The 18,622-nt window shown below is 40.2% G+C and overlaps 1 protein-coding gene across 1 annotated transcript; it reads right to left on the reverse strand.

Moving 5' to 3' along the window:
* Positions 1-11,752: 11,752 nt before the first annotated feature.
* Positions 11,753-17,555, reverse strand: LOC139455889 (glycolipid transfer protein-like). The gene is made up of 6 exons (XM_071237433.1): positions 17,388-17,555; positions 16,514-16,569; positions 15,491-15,618; positions 13,910-14,060; positions 12,798-12,875; positions 11,753-12,247 (listed from the first exon to the last, which is right to left on the reverse strand). Exons 1-6 carry the CDS (start codon positions 17,494-17,496, stop codon positions 12,155-12,157), a joined length of 615 nt encoding a protein of 204 aa, XP_071093534.1. The 5' UTR covers positions 17,497-17,555; the 3' UTR covers positions 11,753-12,154.
* Positions 17,556-18,622: the final 1,067 nt, after the last annotated feature.

The following is an 18,622-nucleotide window of genomic DNA, read 5'->3' on the forward strand; positions in this document are numbered from 1 at the left end:
GGCGGTAAGAAAACGACGTCTGCGTTTAGTTGTCTGTGTTATCAAGGAATAGTTCACAAGAATAATTATAGTAGAGGACAGACCCCACAACGCAACAAATCTTTGTTTTGGTGTAAACTCTTCATTAGCCCAATACATGCATGAACAACATTGTACCCATTCTTCACCTGGACGATTATTACTATTAGAAAACTTATCGCAACAAACCATGCAAATGTTCATTTCCGAATCAGAATCACTGTCAGAATCGCAGTTAAAGGGCTTAAAATTCTCCCTTTGTTTTAACGCCAGACGTTTTTGTTTTGGTTTTGGTTTCTTCTTTTCATTTGCCTTTAGTTTTTTTTTCTAACAAGATTCGTACAGGCGTACGTGTCAGTAGGAATTTGGGATTTCTTTCTTTTTCGCCCATCATTTTGTTGTTTGTGGGGCTTTATTACGAGCGCAAATTCGAATCTCCAGAAATGACGTCATGATAGAACAATGTTTTATCATGCAATAAACCACGCTTCGTAAGATACGCTTCGTTCAGCATTGTTCTTTGCGATTTATTGCGTAGCTATCTTATATTTATCCCATTTGTTTTTGTAAACATGAATCTGTTCTACATAAAATTTTATACCAGCATTTAATACGTTTATAAGAATAAATGTAAATATTCATGAAGAAACCTCGACTTTAAAAAAGAGTCCTGATTCACAACTTGCACGTGCATGTTTATGCACCGCGCACAACTTGGATGTTTGCGTGTTTGTTGGAAACATGATACTCAGACACGTGTTTTATAATGTGAACAGCACACAATGTTACAGTTTCTCATAAAAACACTTTTGTTTAACCGTAAATAACCCATAGGCAATACCAAGGCTTGCTGAAAATCAACGTATATAGGCGCCGTGGATATGCTGCAAACAGGAATGGCGCAAAACGGACATTGGCTGCCAGACATTTAATGTTCTTCGAAACACGATATCATACCTTTGGTGAGATTATCTTCAGCAGGGCAGGACTCGTGACTTGCCACGGTCATGTCGTCCATGCACGTGTAATGTCACGTCAATAAGACAACCATATTCGGCTGGGAGCATCTACGGAATCGATACCAAACTACTACATTAACAGCTCAAACAATTCCTGGTTTGAGCCCAGCTAGTGGCAGAACCGTACGGAACCGGCTGAGGGAGCACAACATTCGGCCCCGACGTCCAGAGATACACCACTTTTGCTTCCATGTGACGGTCAGACGCCTAGGCACGCCTAGCTTGGTGTAGCCGAGAGAGGAGATGGGGTTCTACAGTCAAGACATGGGGACAGCATACTTCACAGTTAGTTGTGCAATGGTCTACAGGCGGCCGAGAGAACGTTTTAGCGACGCTAGCGTTACTGAACCTCGTCACTTTGTTGGTTGGAAGTGTAATGGTATGGGGTGGCATCACTACTCATGGGAGACCGTAGCTCACCATTGTTAATAGCAACGTGATATGGTGTACGCTACTTTCTGAGGCAGCATAACATTGCTGTACTGTTTCTCCAGACCTCTCCCATATAAAACATGTCTGGGATGAGATGGAACGTCGCCTACGACAAAACCAGAACCAGCCGGAAACGTTAGCTCAGTTGGATCAATCTTTGGTTGACATTTGGAACAACAGGCAGTTTTTAATCATCTGGTGACGTCAATGTATCCACTGCTGCCTCGCATGTATCAACGCAAATGGTCTTCACACCCGATATTGACATTGTTTATTGAGTTGTTTCACCACCCCTCTTTTAGGGCGTGTCTCTCTGTCTCCCGTTACCTGGTATGGGTTGTGTCAGTGAATTTGTCATGATAAAACATGGATCAGATGATTGGATTGTTATTTTAAAAACATAACATTTACACCACTTTGTATGAAGCACAATTACTTTTTATCGTTAGTATAGTTAAATACAGCTTTGGCGTACAGATGGAAATTTGTTTTTACAACAAGAGGCGTTGCAATTATTTAACACTTTAAAATTCCTTTCATGAGTAGCCTTCGCCATGAACGCTGTGTATTTTCTGATTATAAAGCTGTAATCTCTATATAACTAAGCTATACTCACACGCAAAAGAAAAGCAAGTGGTTTTAACAGAGACCATATAATCTATTATATGGTCTCTGGTTTTAAGCAAAAAGGTAACAAACACGGAACATTAAATTGATACGAGTTTTAGCATGTAGTGAAGCCTGATGGTGTTATCAATATTTTTGGTTGCATTTTGGAAGCCCCATGTAATACGTAACATAAAAAACGAATCGCCAAAACGCACCATTTCAATGAATATGTGGGTATCATGCACCCATTTCTTGCGAAATCGAAAATGCACGAACTGCCACAAACTGTTGTGGGTATAAAACTGTGGCCGATTCTTGGACCTACCACTCCTTGGTCAACAATACCACGCCTAACTCAAATTCAGAGAAACCAGGCTATCGGACGTTTGGAAGCTGGAGAGTCTGTTCAAGACGTTGCCCGTCATTTCAACGTTAACATAACCACAATTTACCATCTCCTGCATCGATACAATGCTACACAGACCACAGATGACCTTCCTCGGAGCGGTCGTCCTAGGGTCACCACACCTCGACAAGATCGGCAGTTTACCCGCCAACACCAGCGACATCCGTTCCTAACTGCAAGTGAAAGTGCTCGACAGACCATAGGAACACATAATCGACACATTAGCCGGGACACTGTGATCCGACGTCTCCGTTCCAACAACCTCAGATGTTGCCGACCAGCACGTCGTCCTGTTCTCCAACCACGGCATCGACAAGCACGACTTCAGCGGGCACAGGGTCATCGCAATTGGCGTCATCGTGAGTGGAGGCGTGTCGTCTTCTCTGATGGAAGTCGCTTTTGTGTCTCCCATGCAGACGGAAGAGTCAGAATTTGGCGACGTCGAGGTGATCGTTTCGCTGACAGAAACATTGTGGAAAGGGATCCATGGGGTGGACCTAGCGTCATGATATGGGCAGGGATTGGATTTAATGAGAGACTTGGACCCATGTGCTTTCTGAATGTTGGTCAAGGTCGGGGACACGGCGTCACTGCTCAGCGGTATATCGACCAAGTGATCAGACCCCAAGTTGTTCCATATTTTGCACAACATCAACAACACATTTTCCAGCAGGACAACGCTCGTCCCCATGTTGCCAGAGCTACCATGGCCTTTCTGCAACAACACAACATCCGTGTTCTACCGTGGCCAGCCTCAGCCCTGATCTGAACCCCATCGAACACTTGTGGGATGAGGTTCAAAGGCGTCTGCACAATGTCCGCCCAGTCCCAACAACTGCCGATGAACTACGCACAGCTGCTCTGGGTGTGTGCAGGAGGATCCCTAGGGCCTTCACAAATCGTCTGATCCACTCAGTGTGCAGGAGATGTGTTGCAGTGATCAATGCTAATGGTGGTCACACCAGGTATTGACTGACATTTTGGGTATTGACCCGAAACTCTTGAAACTCTTAACATTTGAAAATAATAATTGTCATCTGCCTTTTAATCCATTAAACTGTCTTCAGTCAAATTTTTGTCAATCTTGCCCTATTAGTATTTCTTGTCTTTACTGTTGAAAATAAATAACATGCATACTGCATACTCTACTTGCGTTTCTTTTGCATGTTAGTATATATTGGACATCTGTGGTGTGCGGTTGTTCTTTAATGCAATGTTTGTATGACGTCTACTGGAGAATATGCCTATATTGAGAAGGATATATTTATGCTACACAAATTTCAACTTGGATTCTGTAAACTATGGCTTCTAAAGGGAAAGTATCTCTCTTATGTCGTACATTTTTTTCACATCGTTTATAATTGATAAACGTTTGATGCCTTTAATGAAACAAAACCCCATGATTGTGACAAACACGGACATTGGTTGGTTGGTTTGTTGTTTAACGCCGCACTCAGCAATATTCCAGCTATATGACGGCGGTCTGTAAATAATCGAGTCTGGACCAGACAATCCAGTGATTAATATCATGAGCATCAATCCATGCATTTGGGATCGATGACATGCATCAACCAAGTCATTGAGCCTGACCACCCGATCCCGTTAGTTGCCTCTTACGACAAGCATAGTAGCCTTTTACGGCAAGCATGGGTCACACGGACATTAAGTTCCAATTTGTGGTATATTGGACACAAGTAGTAGCGCACTGTAGCTCACCTAGATATTTAGTAAATTATTGTAAAAAAAACAAGATATTCACTGAACAAAAGTTGCAGTCACCGTTTTATATTCAAATAGTTTCTGCATAAATACGAACAAACTAACACTGACAAAATATGATGTCATGACATCATCATGGCTGCCATTTTTGAAATCGGATTTAATCTTGAACAAAGGCAGGTGTCATATTTTTGGGGGGAAAAGCATGTTTCAGATGTTTACAGACGCAGACCATGACATAAGCTCACATTACTTTCAATCAGGTGAGCTACAAATTATGACTCAAGGATAAAACTTTGATTCCACCCATATTTCACCAGGCAACCCAGCTCCAGCAAAGGGACATAACCCTGCACAGCGGGTGGCAGCACATTAGAGCTCGATGCCACTGCTCATCAGCAAAGGAAGATGTGGGGTGCATAAATAACACAACACCAGGCAAATCAGTATCCCCTTTATTGTGTGTCTGCTACCATGCTAGTTACAGTGCAGAGCTACAGATTAGCTGCATATTTGCGTAAAATACTCCCCCAAAATATTCAAAACCCAATTACGTTCAATTAACTTGCGTACAAGAACGCATGCATTAAAGGAAAAACTCAAATGTATAAAAACAGCATGTGTAAATACCCAGTGAAGCTTTTTCAGCATGCATACAACAGAGCTAATTACTAACACTAACACAGTTATGAAATAATTTACTTTCTGAGTCAAGCCTATATATTTAGAACAGTTATACACATGTACACCTGAAACATGATTTCATTTTTTTAAATCTTAAAATGTTCACAAATTTTGGGAAAAACCTAAAAGAGTGATCAATCGATGAGTGAAATAATATTGGTTACCCAATGAAAAATGTTATAACCCAATTTAATAAAAAAACCTAGAGTAAAAACTCAATTGCTCAAAGAGTTATCGGGGTCTCTGCAGTGTGCTACCCCGCTATTTACATTGTACTGGATTGAAAGGAAGAAATGCTCCATAAAGAAAAAGAAAACTAACAGCACAATGGCCACAAGAACCCTCATTTGACAAACAACCTAGCCAAGATTATGAAGTCTATCCAATAAGGCAATGATGTATCTACTGTATTTGACTTTCAAAACCATTCTGGACAAAAACACAGGATTTCAAGGATAAGCCTATATAGAATTTTGTGATTTCTATTTCAGAACTGATACATCTTGATCAAATCTGAAAATAAACAGGTCAACTCAGACAAATGTTTGTTTGTTGTTTAACGCCGCACCTGGAAACATTCCAGCTGTAGGAGTCAGTTAGTATGGTTTTACGCCGCTATTAGCAATATGCCAGCAATATCACGGCGGGGGACACCAGAAATGGGCTTCACACATTGTACCCACGCCAGGAATCGAACCCGGATCTTCGGCGTGACGAGCAAATGCTTTAACCACTAGGCTACCCGACCGCCCCTCCAGCTGTAGGAGGCTGGCCTATAGATAACTGTGTCTAGACCAGACAATTCAGTGATTAATGTGAGCAACGATCCACACCTTCAGGTATGACACCCAAACCAGCCAAGTCATCGAGCCTGACCACCCGATCCATGCGGACACCTCTTATGAACAGCATAGGTTGCTGTGGATCATGCATATCAGACAAATGAGATAAAATTTGAACAAGTATGATTTGACAGTCATTATCTTGGGTAACACTAAATCGGGCTTGTTTAATATACCAGTACAAAGACTGAACATGTGCACATCCTTAGGATAAGTAAGCTCATGAGGTCAGCATGTTGGTCAGAAATAATTGTTTTGTTCAGTGAAGTTAGGTTTTCAGTCATTGTAGTCCTTTGTGTCGGCATGAAGTTAGAGTACTGTAAGTGAGTATGGTTTTACGCCGCTTTTAGCGATATTCCAGCAATATCACGGCGGGGACACCTGAAATGGGCTTCACTCATTGTACCCATGTCGGGAATCAAACCTGGGTCTTCAGCGTGACGAGCGAACGCTTTAACCACAAGGCTACCCGACCGCCCCTCATGAAGTAAGATGAAAAGCCCAGAGTAACATAAGTCATAAATGTTCAGGAAACCCACTATCATGTGTGCTGATAAAATAATGAACATATACATGGCAAATCTAATTTGAAATGACATAACTCTGCATAGACACTTACAATGCCTTACATAACAGGATGCCGTTGTACAAAGCGTTCTTGGCACTAAGGTGATCGACAGGCGTAGTGCTAAGGTTGGTTTGTACAACGGGACCTAGGGCCACATCTGTCCCTTAGAAAGTCAACAGGATACCACTCAAGTACATGATCTGATTTTAATCTCTGTATGTACAATTCATTAATTTCCAGGAATACTGATTAAAGCAATTTGATTACTATCACAGCCGTTCTAAATAATTGACATTTACAGAATGAGCAAATATGAAATTATTTCTTCCCAAAAATGTAAACATTTTTTTAACATCTTTTAAGCAGGACAAATGTGAATTGATACAAGCTGACACAAAATATGGATGATATAAATTCATTATTAGTTTATCAATTTCATATCATTACAAAATAAGCGACCAAAGACTTGTTCTAGGACCACTGTGTTTTAACACCACACTGTGATTTATAGCTTTGAGACAGTTTTGGTCATTCCACGCAATTTAGTAAAAACAAGAATTCCTTGCAAAAAAACAGAATAAACAAGATACAGAATAAACATTCAATGACTTAATTAAGACTTTAAAGCCTCTTTTGATCGATACTTACTAGAATTCCTACTACAGTAAACTACGGTTATAACGAACTCAAAGGGACCATTAATTTAGTTCGTAATAACGATAGTTCGTTATAAGCATATATACAGCATGTCGGTCAGTTCGTTAAAAGCGTGTTCGTTATAAACAAAGTTTACTGTGCATGACGTAGTCACATGACTTGATCCAAGATGTCTGACAGTTGAAATGCTTCTAACGAACAACAGTTATAACAAACTGAAACTAGTGGTCCCTTGGAGTTCATTATAACCATAGTTTACTGTACCTGACATTTAAAGAGTGATTATAACATAATGAATTTATCTTTTTACAACTTCATTAAACTGTAATTTAAACTGCACATACACAAGTTAAAACCAGTTACTCCTCATTCTCTTCAGAATAGATTATAAAACAGTACATGTAATGATAAATAAACTACTGTGTTAAGGACCGCCAAAGTCCTTATTAGTGTACTGGATTCATCGATCAATGACAAAGGTGTTCCCACTCCCGATGTCACCAGTCAAGTGAAAAGTGAAAAAGTTCATTACCAAACCAATCAAACTAGTTCTACTTGGTTTACAGAAACTTGTAGCCAATCAAATGTGATGACACATTTCTCGTTAAAAATGAGGGTCTCTATGGCCTAGGGGCCCTTATTGGGTTGTGGGAAGAATTCATTTATCTTCGAAATACGAAATCAATCATGTTGAACTTACAATCCACCACCAAATAACATTATTCTCAACTCTGCTACATTACTACAGTTAATCAGGGTTGCCATGCCATGACAGACTAACTGTAGCAATGGGAAAGAATCGGGCGGTCCTTAACTTCTTTTGAGTAGTATAGGAGATTTCATGTCAATAATAGCTCACAGCTTCTGTGATATAGTGAGATGTACTCTGAGATAAAACACATTGATAGAACACTTGGGGGTATCACGATCCAGCTACCAAACCATAGATACTTATTGCAATACGTGCAGCATCAATAAATCCCAGCTTTGTTTCTCTATTACCCATGAGTACAGATTATTTGGTCCCAAAACTCCACGTCAGTATTTTGATCAGCCCTAATTTGTTGCTTTTTTAAATAGTTTTTTAGACATTTTCCGCAGGTTTTAATTATAACAAAAATGATTTATTTATCAGGATAGCAATAGTATACTAGATTGGTTTTTTAACATCTTACTAATTTCTAGTTTGCGGAATAGAAAAACTTCAGCTTTCATAAAGCGATTGTTTTATTTTTTTCGCATCTCCATTATTTGGAGTTAGATTCGTAAACCAATTTTTATAAAGTCTGGCCTAAGTTTGATGGTAGCCCGAGTTTTCATCAATCCGAGTTAATCATCTTCCCGAGGCAAAAGAGTTAACTGTGGCTATTACGAGATGTCACTTCTATGGACCAATCAGATTCTACCTCTCGTATCACTTGCATTTGCTAAACAAAACGGCGGCACCCAGTCAAGACGATCTGATTGAGATCAAGATCTATACTGCGATAAAATGAGTCTTACATCGCGAAGTGCATCAAATCATATGAGCACCTTCATTAAATACATGAAAAGATTTAGAAAATATCTGTTGACGAGTTGGCGGTGCACATGCTTTGCAAATCCTGCAATCGACCGAAATCTGCATGACAGTTTATGAAACGGATTTGGATTTCGTTGCACGATTTTGATTGGACTATGCATAGACTCATTAGTCCAGCCAAAATGAAAATCCATAATGCCAGAATTGTTCGGATAGGGTGGAAACTGGACTTTTATAGTCAGTTAACTCTCTTGCCTCGGGAATATGGAGTAAATGAATAACATCATACTTAATGACAATAGTTACAAAACTACAATATTAATCATTACATGTACATCTTTGTATGGACAGCATATTGTGTATCATATCATCAGGCGTATCGATACATCAGTGGATCGTGACACCCCTATAAAATACAATTCATTGTCAAACAGCACAAGCAAAAGTTATCAAATATATATACAAAGCTGGACACAGTTCTGTGTGAAACACCAGCTACTTGGACCCACTGATGACTTGTCTCTACGTCAGCATCTACAGTAAAAACCCTGTTGGTACAGACCCTCCTATTCTCTGTTGATATCAATACAACTGAAATTAAGCAGAGCTCCAGCCAAAGGGGTAGAGAGAACTTGTATCAATTTTTTAGAGATTGAGGTAATCTAAGCATGTGAAAAATCCTGTTTTGTTAATTCAAAGCATTAATTGTTGATTGTTAAGAAAGTTTATCTCTGCAGCTGTTGTAATATGCAGATACTAGCCGACTTGTCTTGCATCAAAACATGGGGTTGTGTACTCACGGGCGTATGACCACGGAGTCGTTGATCACTGCGTCAGATTAACGTGACATTAATGAGTATTTCGGTAATTCGTTGCAAATTAGGTGTGGCAGAGTCGGAGTGCGAGACTGTCAGATTAACAGGTCTAAATAGCACTGATTTAACCATTTCCCATAATACTTGAAATAGCCGATTGTCGGATTAACGAGGGACGGATTAACGAGATGACTGTATATAGGTTTTTGCTCCAGATAAACTGTGAACTTGCTAAAAATGCATATTAATTACAATTAGCAGAATTATTTTTGAAAGAATGTCCACTCAGTTTTGTAGAACTAGCCAATAGGCTAGACCCAAGGGAGGAACAAGATACTGAATTCCCAAAGAAAACTTTAAATATTTATATTACCTGATGTGAATGATAACAATTTATCTGGAACCCGGATTAAGTCATACAAATGATTCTGTAATCAGGAAATTTGATGATCAAGACAATTCCGTATTCGACGTAATAAGCGCCCAGGGTGCTCTCAAAATAAGAAATAGGGGCTCTTATTAGAATAATATTGGTGAGAGAAAAACAGAGTTGAAAGACCATAAATTTTGTGGTTTATGTTGACACCCTGAAATGTTTATATACGACAGATACATTTTTCCAGACTTTATTTGCCTATAATTTAGGGTGCATATAACACATGAGTGCGTATTATACACAAATAAATAAGTTTTGTGTACATCGATCAATAGGAAGGGGTGCTAATTGAGATTGTTCACTAGCCAATATATTAGCAAATATCGCTTATTACGTAGAATACAGTAATTATGTTGGGAACAGTTGAGTCAAGAATAACAGGTTTTCACTGCAGTGAAGAAATTGTGCACATGATCATAAATAGTAACTAATATATATTTGCAAAAACAACAAGTAACGTACAGAACAATTCACAATCCTTCAGGGACTGGTCATTTTGGGGTGCAGGGTGGGGGTGTCCATGAATACATGGTCAGCAGCAAAATATGATAGAGTCCTACCCCCCTCAAGTGACCAGTCCCTAAACATTTTATTTTCTGTAGAATATTTGAAACAGTGGCCATGCAAATAGTAGCAAATATAAAGATATACTCTCAAACAACTATCATTCAGTTGATTAAAAAGTGTTAAGGCCAGTTTCCTGGACAGCGCTGCAAGTAGTGTACATTGTTTGATGCAAATATACCCGATGAGTAGTGGTAGTCCACATCTAAAGCTAAGGATGTATTTGGGCGACATGTTCTGAAAACATGGATTTGTAACAGCTAAGTAAACAAGAATTTAATCCTATACTGAACCAAAAAGTTGGGGGGGGGATAATTTTATAAAATATCAGTCTTCACTCCCAAAAAATAACCCCAAAAATATTCATGTTTTTTTTTGTTCAGTATATTTAAAATATGTACTCAACTCAATACAATTACTTTTATTAATGAAAGTTTTAAGACTTACTCCTTACAAAACCCTTTTTTCATTTTATGGTAATATACTTAGCTTGGGCCAGTCAAAATAATTTTAAAAAACAATTGTATAGCTTGATTTTTTAAATTTTATGAGAAAGAAGTTATTTGCATCAGTTAAATTAGTGGTCGAACCGTACACAGGAATATAAAAAATAGTTTTGTCTAACTCTTTTTGTACCGAAATAAACCCAATAAGAAAGAATCACCCAAACAAAATATGTCTATTAGAGTGTGTCACCCAAATTGACCACATCACACTGACCACAAGCACTCTCTCTACACAGATAACAATAAGCCACATACTGCCAGTGTAGTGTCAGGACACTCACTTCTCCAAACATCTAAGTATTCAAGTTACCTGCAAAAACATTTTCTTAATTCAAGGGAGACACGGCTCAGTGGTCTTGCACCTATGCAGTGCAGATCTAATCTTTGTATTCAGTGCCTTGTGTGCAATAAAGACACTGCTTTTGAAGTCTGTGCCAAAACCTGAGTCTACGAGCCCAAACCTGTCACATGACATCACTCACAGTAATGGCGTTTTGCAAGCCACGAATCGCTTAGAGTAAGCAAATTAATCGCTTAGAGTAAGCAAATTAATCGCTCATACTTGGGTCTGCAACAGCTCGAAGCGCTTTTGCTCTCTTTCAAAATGGCGGCGCAACTTCCGCTTGGTTGCCTTGCCCTAATGAAGAATGTTACAGAAGAGGCTCTATGATGAGCTGATGAAGTTATGACTACTTTGAAGATGTGGTGCAGACTGAGGAGGATGGGGTGTTTGCTGTCTTTGCCCATTTTGAAAACAAAATCCAGTCAAGAATTTCTTGTTCCGCTATCGAACATAGCCACCATTTTGGTTTGAGAGCAGAGCGACCACAGTCAGTGATTGGTACGATTGCAAGCGGCTGAAAGTTAGCGCCCCGTTGTAAGGTTTGAGTGATTACATGCTTGAGTGATTGCGTGCTTGATTGCGTGCTTGATTGCGTGCTTGAGTGAGTGAGTGAGTGAGTGAGTGAGTTCACATCCGCGCTGACTCGTCTCTGTAACACAACTGACACTAAGTTTCGGCCTCCTGAATCAACTTGCACAAAATGATCTCAGCGCTAGGCTTATAAATTAATGGTGAGAATACGAAAAACGTTTTATTTAAGTTCCACAGACACACAGATAAACACTGAGTGAGTGAGTTGAGTTTAACGTCACTTTGAACAACATTCCATTATACCACGGAGTGTCAGCTTTATTTGGGTAGAAAGCCTGAAGTGATGCAGGTCTTAGACATTTACCACTTTGGTGAAACCCATGAGCATGGGTATTACACGATTAGGAAATAGCTGCCACTTTTTGTATTCCTATTGTATATTTGTGACAGAGAGCATGTGTTGGTCATGTGACACAGGTATGTTTATTCCTTGACTCCGAGGTCTTTGATAGTGGCCTCTAGAGTTTTAACATTGTCTCCCAATGATACAATGTACTCCTTTGCATCTGCTATTATCTGAAAAATAGAAAAACAATTATATATACCAGACCTTTATCCTCATGTCAGTGTGTGTGTGTGTGTGTGTGTGTGTGTGTGTGTGTGTGTGTGTGTGTGTGTGTGTGTGTGTGTGTGTGTGTGTGTGTGTGTGTGTGTGTGTGTGTGTGTGTGTGTGTGTGTGTGTGTGTGTGTGTGTGCGCGCGTGTGCGCGTTGTGTAGTGTGTAGTGTTAGGAGTTGAGTGGGTGGGTGTGAGGGGAAAGAGACATTGTGTTGTGTGAGAGGGTGTGTGTGTTGTGTCAGGGGTTGAGTGGGTGGGCATAAGGAGAAAGAGAAGTTGTGTTGTGTGAGAGGGTGTGTGTGTTGTGTCAGGGGTTGAGTGGGTGGGCATAAGGAGAAAGAGACGTTGTGTTGAGTGAGAGGGTGTGTCTGTTGTGTCAGGGGTTGAAAGGGAGGGGGGTAGAGGTAAGACAATGTGGTACATCAGGGGGGGACTCGTGTCAAAAGGGACAAGCCACAAGGGACAAGCCGCAAGGGACAATCCAGTGGGCACACACGTCACTGACTCACCATGTCGTCTGTGATGTCGTCGGAGTCTCGCAGCACTTTGAACAGATCCCTCCTGTATGGGGCAGCAGCAGATAGTGGCTGAAGCAAACACAGACCACGATCACTGCACGGTCCACATGTCTCTCCATTTTCCAAAGGTCTAGGACCCCAGCATATTTTACTGACTTGTCACAGCGAAGTAATTTGCTCATGGTTTCGTGGATCTACCTCTGTGACATATGTAATGACCACAACAAGAGATTTCACTATTTAAGAATTCATTCTCGGTGAGGCTGAGAATCAAAAACCAAGAATCAAGAAAACCATTTTCATTAGTGTGATGTATCCTGCTGGCTCATTGGTCTGAGCTGCTATCGATAACGCTGTAACCAGGCCTTTGCATGGTCAGTCGCTGCCATTTTGTAGTCATGGATACAGGGGAGATAACAATTTGAGAGAAAAACACTTCCATGATTCCGCTGATTTGTCAATCAATTTTGAAGGGAACATTTGTGAAAGAATTTCTAGGTATATTTTAGATTAAATGATACAAATTAGGACTGGGAAGAGTCCAAATTTACTACCCGGGTACCCACTGTAGGTCTGAAGAGATAGGTACAAATGTCCGACTGGGAATAGTTTGACCGTAGCCCTGGCAAAATGTATTTAGATTCTCTTATAAAATGATCTGGTCATGCATACACTGAAGTTGACTGAAGTTTTATCTTTATTCAAACATATAAAGTCAGAAGGAATGTGTACATAGTCAGAAAGAAATGCGAACATCAGTCACTTATAGAGTAACCGTGGAAGTTCCAGATAATAACGTATCACGTGACTAAATACGGGTCGGGGTAGTCCTGTGGGGACCCGGGTCCTGCTCGGGAACGATCCAACCCAAGTACCTGTCCCAGCCCTAATACAAACAATAACAAAACATATTTTTTACCTAATATACCGGTATACAGAAAACACATTGCAGTACATATCGTTTGAAAAGTGTATTGCAGTATAGCAGTATATCGGTAATTTTATACATGCTGTGCAGTCCTACTGCATATTGGACATGTGTTTGTTTGTTTTCCGTCTAACGCCGCGCCCAGCAACATTCCATCAATCTGACAGTGGTTTACCTTGAACAGGGTCCTCATGATGATGTTGTGATATTTATCCAAAGTTAGTTTGTAGGCTCCCATCACAAAGTCACGGACGTTTTCACTTTTAGTTCCATTTTCATGATCTTCAATGAGTAGCCTCAGCATTTCTTGTATAAAGTCCAATCCACTGAAACAGAACACCTGAAGATGTTAACTTAAACCCATACCTAACAATCAGTTCTCACATAACATATCAGGGGCACGGGTGGCCCAGTCATCTAAGGCGCTATGATTCGCTGTGCAGAGTTGAGTCCCTTGAGCATGCTAGAAACCTGTGATTGTGGGTTCGAATCCCGGTTCGCCCCAATTATGTTTCTAGGTTTGTCAGAACCATACCCGTGCTCTCGGGTTTCACTGAAGTGGTAAACATATGAGACCTGCATCACTTCAGGCTTTCCTCCCACATTAAGCTGACACGCCGCGATATAACTGGAATACTGTTAAAACCGACGTTTAACCCAACTCACTCACTTACATATAGATATAAGTAATCAGCAAACACATAAGATATTAGCAAAGTTTTCAATCTCATATACTAACCAGATGGCTATATAACTCACAACTAACAGATGACTGTCACTGACCACTATCCATGCTGACATGATGGCTCCACCACTCACCACTATCCATGCTGACATGATGGCTCCACCACTCACTCACTATCCATGCTGACATGATGGCTCCACCACTCACCACTATCCATGCTGACACGATGGCTCCACCACTTACTGACTTTCCATGCTGACATGATGGCTCCATTACTCACTCACTATCCATGCTGACATGTTGGCTCCACCACTTACCACTATCCATGCTGACATGATGGCTCCACCACTTACCACTATCCATGCTGACATGATGACTCCACTACTCACCACTATCCATGCTGACATGATGGCTCCACCACTCACCACTATCCATGCTGACATGATGGCTCCACTACTCACTCACTATCCATGCTGACATGATGGCTCCACCACTCACTACTATCCATGCTGACATGATGGCTCCACTACTCACTCACTATCCATGCTGACATGATGGCTCCACTACTCACCACTATCCATACTGACATGATGGCTCCACTACTCACCACTATCCATGCTGATCCGATGGCTCCACCACTTACCACTATCCATGCTGACATGATGGCTCCACCACTTACCACTATCCATGCTGACATGATGGCTCCACTACTCACTCACTATCCATGCTAACATGATGGCTCCACTACTCACCACTCACCATGCTGACTCCACCACTCACCACTATCCATGCTGACACGATGGCTCCACCACTCACCACTATCCATGCTAACACGATGGCTCCACTACTCACCACTCACCATGCTGACTCCACCACTCACCACTATCCATGCTGACACGATGGCTCCACCACTTACTGACTTTCCATGCTGACATGATGGCTCCACTACTAACCACTATCCATGCTGACATGATTGCTCCACTACTCACCACTATCCATGCTGACATGATGGCTCCACCACTTAACGACTAACTTTGCTAAGAAAATGTATACCAGGTGACTTTCACTCACTGAGCTAACCAGATGGCACCTATATGGGCATTCACTAAGACTTTATCCCCCCCAGTTTTGCTCTCTTCCAAAATGGCATTCAGTGTGCTGTACTTGACTGTGTCCTGCTGGAACTTCTTGTCAATTTTCTGAAAAAATAAAGACACTCTTAAACGTCTTGGTTCTCTCCATCGAGAGAGTCATATACATAACATCGTTTACGGGTGAGGTGCGTTGAAATGGGATTTAAGACATATTGCACTGACATAGCAACATGCATGCATGTGTGTGTCTGTGTTTTCCAGGTTTATAGTGCTAGCCCACTGAAATACCATGACGCAGTTTTAACAATGTTTCCCACTTTGACACAGTACATTGACTTAAAGCTGGCCAGTCCTTGTTTTATCCCCTTAACACCAAGCACCAGGCAGGGTAACAACAAGTACTATCCTTTAATGTCTTTGGGTATGACTTTTACAGATTTACAAATAATTATTTTTTTGTAAATCAGATCCTTCAATTTAACTTTACTTTGGCAACGATAACAATGCAAGATCAAATCCATATCAATAAGATCATTCGAACAACAATCAAATATAGCTACAATGAAATTCACATTGTATGAAGTTATGGTACAAATGTTCTAGGGTTGCGACGGGTACTCGAGTACCCAATAACGGGTCGGGTAGCATAGGACTCGAGTCCAATTTTCAGGACTCGAGTACCCGTTCAGGGGAGATAACTCTAATCGCCTTTCGTAACTCGTAAGTCACTTCAAAATGGACGACAAAGCGGACAAACGTTCAAATGTTTTAGGTAAACCATGCAGGCATTTAATAAAAAACATAATACCTTAGAATAGATCAATAGATGTTTGATGACCTTTTATTCGCAAAAGCATTACAAATAAGAGGGACAACATTGAACTACGGGTACTCGAGTCTGGTTCGGGTATTGTCTGCCGGGTACTCGAGTACAGTTTTCCTACCCGGTCGCAACCCTAAAATGTTCACTTCAGATTTCTAACAATGTTGATGGTTCTACCTCAATATTCCCTGCAACATCATTCTTCACAAGTATGAAGGTTTTGCCCATCTTGTCTGCAAACAAAAACACAAGAAATTAAGACAAACAAATTTCTGTTTCTTATTCTTTATATAAGTTAACATAACAGAAACAACTCTTGCATATTATTAGCTTTTGGTAACAACCAACAATTCATTTCTTGTTTCAACATAAATTGTACTATAATGAGACCTGCAAGACCACCTTACTGTCACAGCAATTATTGATTCACGCCTCAATGATCATGCTTTCCATTGATCAAACAGCTTCCATAGATCTTGGCCATATATTACTTTATCCGTCTCTAAGTATACCTCATTAGGAGTAGGACCCCATCATCAGACATTTACTTCTTAAGGATTAGGATAAATCATTAACTATTTAAGGGATAGGTATCTTCTAATTGGAGCAACAATATTGGTGCGATTATAGAATTTGTTTGACACTCAATTGGTGTCATAAAAAATACATCTAGCTCAAGAAAAAATATTCAGTATAGGAAAATGCACATTTGAACATGATTCTTTGATGCTTAGGGTTAGTTGTGTTGGGATAGGGTAGGTTAGCCCCAAATCTATCTATAACCATTGAATCATTGAATAGAAATAGATCAAGTGGCGAGCATATTCTACATTGGCTCGGCTCTTCAAAATATATGATTACATCACAAAAAGTTTGCCGGTAAATATTCCTTATTATCATCTTTAACAAAATCACACTTGCATGTTTTGGGAAAAGAATGTGCCCCACAAGAAGCAACAGCCTAGAATTTATTATCGACCTGGAGATGATGTTTTAGCCTACCTGTGTCACACCTGTAATCAGTAGTCAGGCTGGTTTAGACAAAACTTACCGAAGAATATCAACAGCTGCCGTGAAGCGTCTAAAAAAGGTTGTGTCAGGATACGTTTATCCTCTGGAACAGGTAGGAATTTAGGGTCACATTTGCCGAAGAATGTCATTTTGAGTTGATGTCAATTCCTCCGTGAGATACGTACACAGCTGTCGGTGCGTGTGGAAACGGAAGTAATAACAAACAAGTTTAGTACTGTATAACAATATCGTTCATAAACCAGGTATAAACGTTATTCGAACAAGCAGTTCTTCAGTACGTATTGTTCTTTCTTTACATATGACGTGTTTTGTTGGCAGGTTATTCATGGTTTGGTTTTGTATTTTGAGTTCATTATTCGAAATTGAGATTATTATTAATCAATATTAATTATCATGGACATTTTCAACAGTTGAATGTTAAAGTACTGCCATCAACAAAACTATTGTTATCATAATGTCTGTTTCACATTATAAATATATAACAAACCCGTGACTTTCATTGTGTATTATATTTGCTTTTTATTTCCCAAGTGTTTCCCATTGTGTCTTCATTGCTTCGTTCGATATGGACAAGTTTATAACTTTATCTCATATTTATATTTATAGTGCAATGTGAGAAGCTCCGCGAACCCCTAGCCGCTTCTATATTACACATGTTCCAACGTTGAATACTGTTTTCGCCCCGATTATATTTCTAGGTTTGTCAGCACCATACCCGTGCTCGTGGGTTTCACCGAAATGGTAAACGTCTGAGACCTGCATCAATTCGGGCTTTCCTCCCACATTAAGCTGACATGCCGTGATATAACTGGAATACTGTTAAAAGCGGCGTTAAACCCAACTCACTCATTCCCTCATGTTCTTACTGTTGGCACAGTGGGAGAAACGTTGGACTCAGAGCTCCAGATAAGCTGCGTATCTGCGTAAAATACGCATCAGAATTGCAGAAATACGCAGTAAAATAAAATCCAAACGTATCAAATACGCAACGAACATTACAGATATGCTACAAAAATAAAACTTGTGCGTATCATCTAAATATTGTGAAGTAACCCTGCGAATTCGATTAGCAACTTATATTGAAATTATAAACGGACATTCCGTCAACCTTGCCAAACTCCACGATGACAGTTACATCATGATCATTTACCATCACACTTTCTTGTGGAAGTATCGTGGTATTTTTGAGACCTATAAAGGTCTCGAACCCACACGCGGCAGTTTGCAGGGACTAGATCTATAGAGTTTTTAAAT

The sequence above is a fragment of the Haliotis cracherodii genome, unplaced genomic scaffold (assembly GCF_022045235.1).
Source record: "Haliotis cracherodii isolate W230 unplaced genomic scaffold, xgHalCrac1.p SCAF_11, whole genome shotgun sequence".
Classification (NCBI taxonomy): domain Eukaryota; kingdom Metazoa; phylum Mollusca; class Gastropoda; order Lepetellida; family Haliotidae; genus Haliotis; species Haliotis cracherodii.

Bases quoted from the DNA above. Each gene is read 5' to 3' on its own strand.
- LOC139455889 (XM_071237433.1), bottom strand. From the start codon at position 17,496: ATGACATTCTTCGGCAAATGTGACCCTAAATTCCTACCTGTTCCAGAG. The intron at 12,876-13,909 runs GTAAACCACTGT...TGTTTGCTTCAG, and splicing joins TCATGAGGACCCTGTTCAAG to CCACTATCTGCTGCTGCCCC. The intron at 12,248-12,797 runs GTGAGTCAGTGA...TCTATTTTTCAG, and splicing joins ACGACATCACAGACGACATG to ATAATAGCAGATGCAAAGGA.